This window comes from Leptidea sinapis, chromosome 34 (assembly GCF_905404315.1).
Source record: "Leptidea sinapis chromosome 34, ilLepSina1.1, whole genome shotgun sequence".
NCBI classification, from domain to species: domain Eukaryota; kingdom Metazoa; phylum Arthropoda; class Insecta; order Lepidoptera; family Pieridae; genus Leptidea; species Leptidea sinapis.
In genome coordinates, this window is record NC_066298.1 from 11,320,074 (window position 1) to 11,336,119 (window position 16,046).

Below are 16,046 nucleotides of genomic sequence, written 5' to 3' on the forward strand. Positions count from 1 at the left end.
TTAGAATCTTAATGACATTCATACAACTAAAAAAAAATCCAGAACCAAAAACTATATTGGTTTAAAGTTGACAAGTCGTTAACAGGAATGGTGAACATTTCCGTGCCATAATTTATCACAATTTTCGTCGCGTCTTATCTCAAGATAAATGTCTCAGCGAACTTGTTTCGATTTATGATGGTGAAGCACCGAGTCAAACGACAATATACCGCTGGTATGCCGAGTTCCGACGCGAGTTCTTTCTTTTGCAGGTCGACCAAGTTTGCGGTCACGCCTGAAAACATCGCAGCTGTTCGAACTATTATATTAGATGACCGTGATGTGAAATACGAGGAGATTCAGGCTGTTATCAGAATCGGAATGAGTACAATTCAGTCGATATTACATAACGAGCTGTGTGTAAGAAAGCTAGTTTCCCGCTGGGTTCCCTACAATTTGTCCGAAGAGCAAAAAGCGGCTCGTGTAGATTGGTGCCGGAATACTCAGCAACGCTTCAACGAAGGGAAGTCAAATGCCGTTTATAATATCGTCTCAGGTGACGAATCATGGATTTATTCATACGAACCTGAAAGAAAACATCAGTCAGCAGTTTGTGTCTTTGAAGACGAGGTCAAACCAACGAAAGTGGTTCGCTCCCGCAGCGTGTCAAAGAAAATCGTCGCTATGTTTGTCTCCAAAAAGGGGCATGTTGCTAAAATTCCTTTACAGGAACGCAGAACGGTTACGGCTGAGTGGTATATCACGGTTTGTTTGCCACAAATGATAGCTGAACTTCGAAAAAATTACCCGCAACGTCGCGTCATCTTACAGCACGATAATGCGAGCTCCCATACGGCTCGGAAGAGAAATGATTTTTTGAATCAGGAAAACGTTGAGCTGATGGGCCATCCTCCGTACAGTCCTGACCTGAGCCCAAGCGATTTCTTTACATTACCTAGAATGAAAGACTTATTACGCGGTCAACGGTTTGAAGACCGCGAAGCAGCTGTGGAAGCGTACAAATCAGCCATTTTTTCAACATCAACTTCAAACTGGAATTACTGTTTTAATGATTGGTTTGTACGAATGTAAAAGTGCATTAAGTTGAACGGAGAATACTTCGAAAAACAATAAAATACAATTTAGCTATACCGTGCCCAATGATATTATAGTATTAAAAGAGGTAGATATGTCACTAGCGCGCCGAAAATCAATCGCCTAAATGGAGTCAATTGGTTCCTTTGGTCGTAGTCCCTCTCCCGATACGAAAACGGTACACACGCGTTTGTTGTTGACAGAATTGCTTACAATTTGATATATCATATAGGTACAACATTAAAATGCAGTCTTGTGATATCGGAAGATGCACTAATTACAAAAGTAAAAAAAAAATCATAGAATTACATACATACCACTGTTAAGAAATCATGAATTATAACATTTTATTTGATTTCATTATTAATCTAACAAAATAAATATGTCGCCATGACAGTGCCGATCGCCGCCAAGCCGATCATAGATTGACGTAGGTACAGAAATGACGAAATATTGATGCTGTCTGTTGCGGGATGATCGAGGTAGAATATTTTAGGAAATGATGTAAAAAAGTCGTTGTTGCAGTGAATGTAATACGAAATATAATAATTTTTAATAAACAACTGCGTATACGAGGGCGGCACTGAAAATTTCGGGAATCAAGGAAGTGACACAACATTACTATTTAAAAATGTATTTATTGCTTTTCGAAGTATTTTCCGCGAAATTGTGTAATAAATTGAGATCTGTACTAGGAAAATTTTATCACTCAAAGAAAATATTAAATTTAGACACATAAAAGTCGAATACTACGCGCTTGCAGACTCATTGATTAATTATGGTTTGGTAGTGTATGGGCGAACATTTATATCTTACATTAGAGACATTAAGAATCTACAAATTCGGTTGATTAAATATTTAGTAAGTAATAAAGTAAAAATAGCATGCAAAAAAGAGTACAATAAGTTATTTTATATATGTGAAATACTACCGATTGAACAGAAAGTGGAATATTTAATAGGCGTGGAATACTACTATAGTGATAGGTATAAAGAGACTCTGCATAATAAATATAATACTAGAAGGGTTAGGGAACAAAATATAATAAAATATCAAATTATTACGGTAAACGTACAGATAGATATATGGTACCCTTATGTATTTAATAATATAGACATATTAAGACAGACCCCCATGATAAAAAATGGATTACTTAAGAAAAAGCTTAAGAATGTATTATTAGACAATATTAGGTAATAAGTATAGAAATATAATATATCATATTAATATAGTTATTCGCAGCTTGCATTGTTATACTTTAATTTTAGAACCATTTTATGTTATGTTTGTATATGATTAGGTTATTAGTAGGTTATGTATAAAATTAATGAGCGCATCTTGCCGATAAACATAACGTTTGGCGAGTAAATAAATGTAATTTAAATGTAAGTTGATATATGTTATAAATAAATAAAAATAAAAAAAATCATTGAAGAAACCATTCCATTCCGAAGTTGAGGTCTCCAAAATGGCCGTTTTGTAGGCGTCCACAGGTGATGAAAATCTCTGACCACGCAATTTATTCTTTATTTTAGGGAAAGTATAGAAATCATTAGGGCTTAGGTCGGGGCTGTACGGCGGATGGTCTAATAATTCTATGTTTTCTTGCTCTAAAAACTCTTTTGTTCTGTGCGCGGTGTGAGAACTCGCATTGTCGTGATGGAGGATGATGCGGCGGTTGCAGTTGTCTTTACGGAGTTCAGAAACGACCTGTGGCAAACAAATGCTAGCGCACCAGTCTGTATTAACCGTTCTTTGTCCCTCAAGAGGAATAGTCGCAACATGGCCGATTTTGGAGACAAACGTGGCCACCATTTTTTTTTGCAACACTCGGTGAACGAAAAATTTTTTGTTTCGGGTTCGTACGCGTATATCCAGGATTCGTCACCTGATACGATGCTGTATACAGCATTTGAGGATCCTGCGTGGAATCTTTCGATAGTTCTGACGCACCAAGTAACGCGAGCCGCTTTTTGCTCTTCACAGAGCAAATGCGGTATCCATCGGGAAAACAACTTTTTTACACCTAATACCGAGAATCTTTTTTTAAATAAATAAATATTATTCGAATTTTAAAACCAAGGAGTTTTCAATTAAAATTTTTTAATATGACAGAAACAGTGGAAACATTCCATTCCCGATACTTTTAGTGCAGCCTATGTATAGGTAGCTGAACTATCAAACTACTAAAACAAGTCTTAGGGTAGGTAGCGGATGTAGACAGTGAGTGCTATTTATTTACGTAGGAGTCTTTTCAGTAACACATGGATCATTTTCTTCTTCTCCCATTACCTTATTATAATAAACCCTCAACAAAAAGACATTCATAAATAATATAAGATTAAAAAAATAATTATAATTTTAAAACTTTTTGGAGCCGTCGTTAGAAAAATTGTAAAAATGGGTTCCTTACTGTGGATACCTTTCGGTTTTGTTTTGGTGTCTATCTTTTTTATTATTTTATGTATAAATAATTGATATCATCAATGTGGCTATATATTATAATCAATACTATTTTTTTTTTATAAAATCAATAACACATTATCTTCCTAATTTCAATGCAGTTTTACTACTTTATAGCTTTCACTACATGAACTCATGAATGAATCGTAATTTAGGCATAATTACGGTGTACGGTAAAAAATCATATCTGATGAATTAACTGTATTTTCTCTATACAAATACGAAGCAATTAGCAAATTAGATTTATCTCTTTCGCTTGCGATAATTGCATTTAATATCCTTCTTTAACGTGTAATCGTAATGTAGTGTGCTATTGCAATGTTAAATTATTCATAATATGTGCGTTAGTGTATTATTTTCAAACACCGAATGTTGTCTACGTAACCTATCATTACTTTTAAATATCATTGTACCGTGCATGTGGTTTTTCTTATTCCCGATCATTTCAGTGTACCCCTCGTATAGAAAAAAAATATGCGTGTAAGCTACGACGCGTGCCTGAATTTACTCCTTTAGAACGATTATCTTAAAATATATATTACTAGCTGACTCGACAAACGTTGTTCTGTGCATAATAAATAAAATACTGTTTTTATGAATTTGTCAATAATATTTCATAATACCAAGAATTATTTTGTAAAGTATACTCCCTGACGTTCTATATTATGTATAGAACGTCATTTCTCCCTGTTGTTAACTATAATCAAAATTCTTTCACAGCAGAACTGTCAAACCGTGCGTCAATAAATTCTCTCACGGAAAATATGTCCATACAAAAAAAAATATTGGAAATTAAAATAATTGTGGGTCCCAAATCGAAATAAAAACTACCTATCTCTCAAATTGGACTAAACTGCACTCCATGAAGTAATCCCCATTAAAATCCGTTCATTAGTTTAGGAGTCCATCGGACAAACAACGTGTCACGTAATTTATATACATATATTAAGATAATAAAATGCAAAGGAAGTAAATGATTTCATATATTCATTCATATTAATTTGAGAAAATGTATTACTTTAATTATGGCTTATAAGAATATATTTTTTACATTACACTATGTCGGAAATAATGACATTTTAGAGACTGAGCGTTTGGCGATTAAATAAAACAACTGCTTGACTGTGAGGAGTATGTGGAAGATATATGGAAGATATGATTTATTAAAAAGTTACACGATATATATACAAAATCCTTAAAACTAGTTACCCAATTACAATCGTTACTTAAAAAATATTTACAAGTTCAGAAAATACACACCAATACTAGAGCTTACATTTTAACCAATAGTAAAACGTTTCATTCAATAAGATTTGAGAATAATATTATGTGTTCTATCACGCTCTAAAACTAATGCTATCGCAGTTTGTGTAAACTCGCGTCGAACCCCGATGATACGATGTCAATGAGCATTCCGTACCTACGCTATTGCTCATTGATTAAAATTGCATGAATAGCGATCGACGCCCGAGTCCCGACGCGTCATTCGAGGACGCTCGGCCTTGCTGTGCGGTTGTGTAACGCGGAGCATATGACTGATCACGTGAGTATGTCTGCGATCGTCGAGAGAAAGTACGATGCTTGAAACTTCACTGAGATGACTACTGGTGATCTGTATGATTCTATGAGTTGATGTACAGCATTATGAAATGGTTCTTATCAGAGCTAATATTACGTTATATAAAATAAAATGTTCTTGTCAGAGCTAATATTACGTTATATTATAAAATAAAATGTTTTTGTCAGAACGAATCTTTCGGCATACGCTTATTACAGTTATTATGCACGATTACTATTTCTACGATCCATAATGCTACGTTACAATTTAGATATGAGACATTTGTATTAATTGATATTATTGGTTGTAGGTACAGCTACAACATCATTGTTACTATTTCCGTATAAGTAGCTCCCACTATTACTATCCGCACTCTTTTGCTGAACGATGGTTTGGCTGTCAATCAGTGTACTTACTTATTTCATAAAATAAATCGTGACCTAAAATATATTAAATGACATCTTTGCAAAAAAGCTTTAAATGATTGGCTAACTTGTCTTGCTTATTATAAAGTGGAAAACCTTTTGATCAGACTGACATGACAAGCACACGCAGCCTAAAGATGCAACTTAATTAGAGGTCCAAACTCAAAACCCACATGCACACACACAGATTTCAGACTTGTTTTAATTGCGCAAAAAATGCTAACCCTTTCAATCTCTTGCAACAGATCGATATGCACAACTACTCTAAAGTCTAAACTATTTACAACATACGCAAGCTGCGAGTGAAGTATTAGTAAACTCAAATTGATGAAAAATTATCTACGATTGATGAGCCAAGAACTTATGGTCTCGTACTAATAATACTAATTAAAAAATATGTCATACACATCGATGTATTTTCTGAGAAAATATAATCTTAACAGAGAAAGAGCAGCATTAGACCGGTCGACACCTTTTCCAAAGACGGCGTTTTTTGGGGGAGGCCTGTCTGTGGGCGTGTTATATGGTAAAAGTATAAATATTTGCTAGCGTGGTGCTTCATATTTTGAGTCGGAAAATTCAAGATCCGAAGCTGGTGCGAGTTTATATCAATGTGCGTGTTGTAAGGTAGATTTGGCTTTGTCAAAGTTTTTGATGTCTAGAACTTATACGGTTATTACACTTGACTGAATTTAGTCATCTAAATTCAGAAGCAAATTAAGGAACACATTAGAAACTTCTGATCATACTGTCCTAAATTTCGTTACTGAATCAGTCACCACTTAAAGTGCGACGAATTCGGACGTGTCGTATAAGTACGAGGCTAGCTCCAGTGTTGTCCAGGCATCATAAAATTGGTCTTTGCCGAGCCCTGGCCGTTGGCTCAATTACTATTATTCGGGAACATAAAACTTAAATACGTCCTCCACGCACGAAGATGCCACTAGCGACTGAAATCGGTAACTAAATGCGATTAAACTTTCCTAAATGCGTTTCTAATTAGGCTTCTAAATGATTCAGTCATTCAGAAGCCATCCTTACTTCTGAATTTAGGGAGCTAGGTAGCTGAATGCGATTTTACTTGTCTAAATTCAGTTAAATGTAATATGCGGTTTATAGCTAAAAGTATGTAAGTATGAGTAGAGTAGTAAGTAGTGTGCCTAAACGATTTATCAATGTATCGGGAGTCCACCGTAGATGAGAACCACAATACAAGTAATAGAACAGTAGCGTAACTCAGCGCTCTTATTGTAATTTATGCCTACGTTTGGGTGGAGATCTAGGGTTGGTACATACGAAAAGATTGACGACGCGGTGCAGCAAATTTATCTCGGACAGCGACCACTCTCGGCGGCGTACGGCGTGCCACTCAATACTTTTGTTTTCCCAAGATTGCTAGCAGTCGTGTAAATCGCATGTATATGTGCGTGCGTCTATTCGGGCGCTCTAGTATTAAGTTAAAGTACTGGCGTTTTACTATATTGTGTGCGAACTGAGTACGACTAAAAGGTGCATATTGTATTAAAAGATAACTTGACACGACAAACTGATCTGCAAGGGCGTAGCTAGGATTTTGTTATGGCGGCAGGCATAGATAAATAAAGAATATATTTAAGGTGATGATATTATAGTATTAAGAGGATATATTACGCAATACAAATAATTCAGTCAATGTCATAATATGACAATTCATACAATGAGCGGGCGCGCAGTACTTTATTTATATGGCATAAAAACTAGTAGTTTATAGCCCGGCAAACGGTTGAATATACCTAAATAATTAGTAAACAATACTTTTCAGCTTTTTATTTCAATAGAAGATTACTGTAGTATATTGATTGGCTTACAAAATATGTATATATTTATTTTGATGATTTTAACAGCTAGTTAAATGTACAAGTTAGATCCGACATACACATGGTTGTTACGACAGTGTTAATTTAAAAACTGATTTTTTTTTCAGACCAACTGAGCTCGACGCCTTGGTGTTTGGCCACGTGTTCACCATAATTACAACACGACTTCCGTGTCGAAAACTCGCAGACACAGTCCGTCGACATGAAAGCCTCGTCGCTTTAGCTAAGCGAATCGACGAGCAGTATTTTAAGCGACCATAGCGAGAGGTTTTCAAGGACATCTCCACAGTGTTTCAGAGTCCTTGAATCCCCCCTACCCCTACATACTCTATGGACCAGTATATTAGTGTGGAATTGTTTGGCTGTATGGCCTTGAGCCTTTGCACTGTTGTAGTTGAATTTTGAAAGTTTATTTTGACGTGGATTCTTAATAAGCTGTAGGTGCTATTTGCATTTTATTGTGTTAAGTACTTACTTTGTAGTATGTAGATATAACTCTTAACATAATCAGTATCATTATGAATAAGTATTTTTACTATACCTAGGTAACTACTCTTACTTGATTCGCAACGTACAATTTCCACACCTTGCATTTTAGCCTTTTAGTAATACATGTACTTCGAATTGAACACCATTTTGAATAATGCCAATTAAATGTTAGTATGAATTTGTTGTTTATCATTTAAAGTAAACATTTTATAATTTTTCTTTACTTTTCTACTATTAAATGAAGCGTTTAATGTTCCTTTGTTCTATCGCTAAATACGTACAACGCCGTCACGACGTATAGTTGCAAAACATATTGTACATGTCACAAAAACTTCATGTTTACGGAGAGCATTTACAGCACAGATCCCACGTATATTTATATTAAATAAAAAAACGTGTGCTTCACGGAACGCCCGACAGAAGTGATAACTTAAACAAATCTAAGTTGAACTATTTAATATTGAAATTGTTTAACTTCAGAATAGCGTCGTAACGCGTTACGTTACAAAGTGGTTTACCCTCCCATATGTAGGTATCACTTCAAAAGTACTAATTTGATAAAAGTATAATTTAGTACTAAAATCGTGTTGTGGCACGAGATCACAAAAACATTCAACTTGTTTGCCATGGCTTAATACGAGTACCGGTTCGCAGTACAGCGGATCGCTACGACCGAGAATATCGCGGGTAGGAGGAAAAATTGTTGCTCCTTCTAGTGGCCGACTTGATTCATTGTATGAAATTTATAATTGTTACAGTGTTGTATAACGTTGTAAAATATTTGTGGACAAAAAACTTTCCTATTCATTTTTTTTTGTATTTGTGAAATATCTAGTTGGTAAGTAATAATTAATTTAATGTTTAACATTTCACGGCAGAAATAGAGGTGAACTTGCATTTGAAAAGTGTGCGTGCAATAATTAATTGCAGATAAATAAGCGATTGCAGCAAAAAAGACTCAGATATTGGATGCAGCACCTTACAAACTAATTTGTTATGTACACTACAGTCTTATAAAATACTCGATTGGATTAAAAAGAGTGGCCGTTGAGTTTCTTGTATGTTCTTTTCACGAGCTCAACTTTTTCCGAACATATTTTTTTTTTCTATTTGTATTCTGCGTCTTGGCAATCTGTCTTTCAACAATGATCCATTAAGCTGTCTGAAAATGATTGTATTTTGGCGTTGTGTTTAGGAGAGGCTTTTCCGGTGAGAAGTCTCTCAATTCTTGTCCACAAATCTTGCTGCTAGTCCCTGAATGCAGTGGCGCTTCAGCCTGGTGAATTTAAGGCTGTCAGGACCCTGAAGTTGAAAAGCAAGTTTGTTTCTATGCCTGTTAAGTCTAAACTGGTAGCTCTTACTGTACTTTTCTATTTCTTGCTTAATGGTTTCCAGTTTTATGTCTGCGTACATCAGTTTGTTGTTCACATGCCAAGGAATATTAAGCATGTTTCTGATTGTTTTGCTTTGGAATCTCTCCAGTATTTCTATGTTACTTGTGTTTGCCGATCCCCAGAGCTGAATTCCATATGTCTAAATCGGTTTTAGAATGGCTTAGTAAACAGCCATTTTGCCTTCATATGTGAGTTTGGATTTTCGACCTAGCAGCCAGTATAGATTGAGGACTTTGGTATCTAACTGTTTGCGTTTGGTCCAGATATGTTTCTGCCACGTAAGTCGTCTATCCAGGTGCATCCCTAGATATTTTGCATCCGCCTGCGGCACTGGCTCATTGTAGATGAAAACTGGTGGACATGTTTCTCGCCTGAGTGTATAAGTTACATGTTTTTTTTTTATGGAATAGGAGGACAAACGAGCGTACGGGTCACCTGGTGTTAAGTGATCACCGCCGCCCACACTCTCCTGCAACACCAGAGGAATCACAAGAGCGTTGCCGGCCTTTAAGGAAGGTGTACGCGCTTTTCTTGAAGGTACCCATGTCGTATCGTCCCGGAAACACCGCACAAGGAAGCTCATTCCACAGCTTCGTGGTACGAGGAAGAAAGCTCCTTGAAAACCGCACTGTGGAGGACCGCCACACATCCAGATGTTGGGGATGATATCGTAACTTGTGGCGTGTCGTGCGAAGGTGAAATTCGGTGGCAGGAATCAGGTTGAACAGCTCTTCGGAACACTCCCCGTGATAAATGCGGTAGAAGACACACAATGAAGCAACGTCTCTACGCAACGCCAAGTGATCCAGCCGTTCACAGAGCGCCAGACCAGAGATGACAGCAATACTCCATGTGAGGCCGGACCTGCGCTTTGTAGAGCGCTAGAATGTGGGCCGGCTTGAAGTATTGCCGTGCTCTATTTATGACGCCCAGTTTCTTTGAAGCCAGTTTGGCTTTGCCCTCCAGATGGCCACGGAATTGGCAATTGCTCGAGATTTCGAGACCCAGTATTCCGATACTAGGCGAGGCTTTAAGGGAAGTGTTCTCGAAGAGCGGTGATACGGCAAATGGGGTTTTTTTTAGTGGTAAACGCGCAAACTTGAGTCTTCGGGGGGTTAAATTGGACAAGGTTCAACTTACCCCATTCCGCGACCTTCTCGAGAGAGGAATCGATAGAAGACACAAGTTTCTCCCGGCACTGGTCGACGTTTTCCCGAGAGAGACCTGCATGGCCCGTGTATACGGCATCACCAGTGCTGTCGTCTGCATAGCAATGCATGTTGGCGGTGTCCAACATATCATTGATATGCAGAAGAAACAGCGTGGGAGATAGCACACAGCCTTGGGGCACTCCAGCGTTCACGGGCTTGGGATTCGAGCAATAACCGTCGATAACGACCTGTATGCTGCGCCCAGTGAGGAAGCTGGAGGTCCACTTGCATAAGCTCTCGGGAAGCCCAAATGATGGAAGTTTTGCGAGGAGCGCCTTGTGCCATACACGATCAAAGGCCTTCGCTATATCCAGACCAACTGCCAGGCCTTCCCCCTTGCTTTCAATAGCCGCCGCCCATCTATGTGTTAGGTATACCAGAAGATCGCCAGTCGACCGACCATGGCGAAAGCCGTACTGCCGGTCGTTGATCAACTGGTGACCCTCAAGGTATACCAAGAGCTGGCGGTTAATTATGCTCTCCATGATTTTGGAGAGTAGGGAGGTAATAGCAATAGGCCTGTAGTTTGCCGGATCCGAACTGTCTCCTTTTTTTGGGATCGGATGGACAAGGGCTGACTTCCATGAATCAGGGACTACGCCTTTTGAATAAGAGTGCCGGAATAAACTCGTTAGCACCGGCGTCAACTCAGGGGCACACGTTCTAAGCACGACTGGAGAAATGCCATCCGGACCGCTCGACTTCCTGACGTCCAACGAAAACAGAGCTCGCCTAACAGTTTTCTGTCGGAACTGTACTTCAGGCATGGAGCTCTGACACCGCGGGATGGTCGGTGGTGTTTTTCCGTTGTCGTCAAGAGTCGAGATGGAGGCAAAAAGAGTGCACAGGAGATCGGCTTTCTCTTTTGCCGTATGGGCCAGGGTGTCATTCCTCATGTGCAATGGCGGTATGGATTTATCCTTGTTTGCTTTAATGCGCCATTTATCAAACCATTCCTGAACTAAAGAAAGATGTCTTTGTAGGTTTTCAGATGCTGTCTGCGATTTCTCATGTACAGATAGGAGCGCTGTGTCGTCTGCATATGTAGCTATTGTGGTAACTCCATCAAGGGTTGGTAAGTCTGCTATGAAAATAAGATAAAGCACTGGTCCCAGAATGCTGCCCTGGGGTACACCTGACTTAATCTCATGCATTGGTGATACTTCGTCGTTGTATTTAACCTCAAAGCATCTTTTTCCCAAGTATGATTTGATGATTTGGAAGAAGCAATGAGGAAAATTTCGCTTGATTTTATAAAGAAGACCATCATGCCAGACTTTGTCAAATGCTTGACTGATGTCTAGAAATATGGCAGAGCAGTATTGTTTGTTCTCCAAAGTTCTGTTGATTATTTCAACCAGGCGGTGGACTTGCTCGATCGTGCCATGACCGGCTCTGAAGCCAAATTGGTGCTGAGGCAGCACCTTCTCAAGATGATTTGTCAATCTGGATAATATGATTTTTTCGAGTAATTTACCTACTATTGGTAGCAGACTTATAGGCCTATGGGAGGAAAGTTCTTGTGCCGGATTTCCAGGTTTTAATATCACAATAATTTTGAGCTATTTTCCATTGACTTGGAAAACACGAAAGTCTTAAGCATGCGTTGAAAATTAAGACCAGAAAGACTATTCCTTTTTGCGGGAGTTTTTTTAAAAGAGTTGCATCTATTTGATCGTGGCCGGGAGCTTTTTTGTCTTTAAGTTTACTGATTTCACTTAAGACTTCTTTCGGTGATACACTTTTCATTGGTAGGCACATTTGGTTAGCTGATTTAATATAGCTTTGTATTTCATCGTCATACTCCGTACTCGTGCTAGGTAAAGGTTGGAATACTTGCTCTAGGTGCTTTGCAAATGCGTTGGCTTTGTCCAAGTTCGATCTGACGCATGTTCCAGCTTGATTTCTTAAAGGGGCTATTTGCATTGTAGGACGTTTTAGTTTTGACGTCGCCTTCCAAAGCGAATAGTTTGTGTCGCTGCCAGGGCTGAGATTACTTAGATATTCCTGGAAGTTACTATTATTAAGGTCTCTGATTAGTCGTTTCAGTTCTTTTGAGGATTTGTTAAATGCTGCTTTGTCTCTGATGTATTTGGATTTATGCCACACCTTTCTCAGCTCCCGTCTCTCTAATATTTTATTTTTTATATAAATTGGATAGATATGTTCTTTGGGAACTCTTGATTTATGTTTCGGGGTCGATTCATAAGCTGCTATGTGTACAACTCTATTAAATTTTTCTATAGCTTTCCGAACATATTATGATAAATTCAGTAATTTAAAAGAAATATTTATAGTGACTATTCAAAGCGCATAGTTTAAACAAAATTGAATAAAATTTGTTTGACTTTGAATACTTACAACATCATTTATGGGGTCGAACATTATAGCCTCCTATCAATAGGTATCTACCAATAAACACAAAAAAAATCCCAACGGAGGAACTCGTGGTAAATAGTACTTTCATAGCATCATTCGTGCTCCATTGCCACGACGACCGCACGTATTTAGTTGTACTCCGTATTCTTTTAAACCGTTTCAACACAAATAGGGTTGGACTAAGGTTATCGACAATTTGTCGATTGATTACACCTTAGTCCAACATGGACAAATTTACTAAAGCTCCGCCCAACTCCGAGAACAAGGAAACACCTACCCACAACCAGTTCAAGGGACTCCCTGTTGACGCTGTTGAAGCAAGCAAGCCTATTTCAACATGCTAGTAAGAAGAAAAAAACAAACAATATTCCTCCAATCACGATAGAACTAGTCGGCGTTTGGACCCTCCAAAAAACAAAACAAGCGATGGAGAAACACTGCAAAGACTACCATATACAGAACAGTGGCCGCAAACTAATAAAAGTACAGTGCTACTAATTTTCGATGAAATGAAAAAGTCGAATTTTACACTTACAGCCGCAAAGACGAAAAGTTACCCAAAGTGGTTATCAAAGGACTACCTAATTTGGTTCAAAGTGATCTACCTGAAGAACTGGAGACTCTAGGATTTGCAGGAGCCGTCATTTCTGAATTAAGAACTGTTCGTTCCACCGAATGTACGTCTATCTTAGTCCAGCTACCGAGTGGCACAGACATGACAAAATTCAAGAAAATTAAATACCTGTCCAACTGCGCTGTACAGATCGAACGTTACAAGCCCCGTATCAAGACAGGCACTCAGTGCTTTAGATGCCAAGGCTTCGGGCATGCTGCTCGCAACTGCAATCGTACACCACGCTGTGTCAAGTGTGCACAAAATCACCCCGCCTGGGAATGCACCAAATAAAGACAGACAAGAACCTGCTCGCTGCTGCAACTGCCAACAAGACCACCCAGAAAACTATGGCCAGTGTAGTGAGAGAGTAAAATAAATATCCCGTATTGAGACCAGACGCGAAACACTGCGTAGGGCTATTAGCTACTGAAGCATCCCGAACTGGTACTAAAAATAAGAAAATGTCCGACTTCCAAATTGAGGATATTACTCCAGCTAACCATAGCCTAGCTGATAAAATAGGCAATTCACTACAACCAACTGAACACCCTCTCACGAAGCCTCAAGTTTTTCCGACTCAGTACTGTATAGATGCTAACACTGAAAAGATCCCTCAAGACCAAGAAACGATTGAAATGCTTGAAATCCTTTCAACTATTCAATCACTAAAGAAAGATTTTGCCAAGTGCAACACATTCATGGAGAAAGTGATACTAATAATAACTAAGCTCGGTCATTATGTTTAATCACCACGAACTACGCATACTCTACTGGAACGCCGATGGTATTCACAGAAAGCAACAAGAACTCGCAGACCTCGCGGTGAGTAAATTAAAGGTCGATGTCATAGCACTTTGCGAAACAAGACTTACAAATCGATTAAAACTCAATATTCCTGGCTATATTTCTTACCGACAAGAAAAGCATCGCAATGGTTTTGGCCAGGGTGTAGCGTTAATGATTCGTTCTGATCTAGTTCACAACCTGATCCAGACACCAAACACGGAAAACCTAGAAACCATTGGTATCTCTCTAAATATCTCCAACGAGACGATCACAATATTTTCAATTTATCTTTCCCCAAACCTTCCACTTATCACTAAAGATATAGATAATATCATGTCAGCTGGTACCAAGGTACTTGCCATGGGCGACTTGAATTCCAAACATCCTTTATGGTCACCTGTCCTAGCAATAACCACGGCAGAAAACTATATACTCACATGCTTGGCAACGAGTATACTCTCCACGCCCCCCAGGTCCCAACTTTAGTGCATTATTGTGCAGATTACAGATCATCCATTCCAGATATACTTTTAAGCAAAAACTTTCCACCTAGCGACATTGAAACCAAGTCCGCTCTATCCTCTAACCATTTCCCCGTTAAATTTGATAGTAATCCCTCCCGTGATTTTATGCAAAAAATTATTTATACAAAACCCGATTGGACGAACTATCGGAGTTTTCTTAACGACAATTTCACAATTTCTTCCAAAGTCTACGAATCTATAAACGATATTGACTCTTCTATTATAGACTTGCAACGTTCAATGTTAGAGGCAAGAGACATTAGTGTGCCCATTTTTAACTCTTAAGCCTAGGAACAGTTGTCATTTACATAGATCTATTAAAATGATGATTAATCAAAAAAACTATTTACGTAGAACTGTATCCAAAGAACCAAACTATTACCTTCGCAGAATCTTACTCAGCAAAATTAACCACTTAAAAGTACGGATCAATGACGCTATCAGTCGGCACAATGACAAAGTATGGAATAATAAACTTAATAAAGTTGACAACCCTGGACGACCTTTGGCGTCTTGTAAAAAATTTGAACCCCAAGCAATCCACTATTCCTCCTCTCAAGGCGGATGATTTGTCCCATACCACTAACCCACAAGAACAGTGTAATGTCTTAGCTAATGCTTTCTCGAACAACATGCTATTGACGATCTATATCGCTACTGACTAATCGCTACTAACGCTAATAACCAAACCAGTTCCGATAGCAACTTCGTGCTAGTTTGCCCGAAGGAAGTGAAAAAATTTATTTCAACCTTAAAAATTCGAAAGTCTCCAGGATCGGACGAAATTTCAAATTTACAAATCAAAAATCTCCCCAGAAAATGTATAATTTTATTGGTAAAATTTTTTAATGCATGCCTTACTATTTGCTATTTTCCATCGCCGTGGAAAACAGCGAAAGTAATAGCTATACCTAAGCCCGGCAAAGATCTATCAGACCCATATTCATATCACCCCATTAGTCTACTCCCATGCATTGGGAAACTTTTCGAAAAAATTATATAGAAGCGCTTAACGAGAGCCTCAGAAAACCTCCTGATTGACGAACAATTTGGATTCCCATTCTACAGTGCAACAGCTTGTCCGAGTTGCAGAAACCGTGTCTTACAATCTTAATCTAAAGCAGTCTACAGGAATGTTCCTACTCGATATCGAAAAAGCTTTTGACACTATTTTCCAGATAACGAAATCCTCCTAAAAGAACCTTGAAAATAGATAATCTCAATATGCCTTGGAGTTGCACAGTAAAATATCTGGGCACAATCCTCGACAC

At 38.3% G+C, this 16,046-nt stretch overlaps 1 protein-coding gene across 2 annotated transcripts in view; it reads left to right on the forward strand.

Moving 5' to 3' along the window:
* Nucleotides 1-8,043, forward strand: part of LOC126974898 (metaxin-2) — a 36,146-nt gene extending 28,103 nt beyond the window's left edge. The window contains exon 6 of one of the 2 annotated variants that reach the window (XM_050822614.1): nt 252-1,286. In XM_050822614.1, coding sequence (XP_050678571.1) covers nt 252-1,071 — 820 coding nt within the window. In that variant the 3' untranslated portion in view covers nt 1,072-1,286. Of the gene's footprint in view, nt 1-251; nt 1,287-7,483 lie in introns of those variants that run through there. The other variant, XM_050822619.1, reaches the window with a different exon arrangement.
* The last annotated feature ends 8,003 nt before the right edge of the window (nt 8,044-16,046 follow it).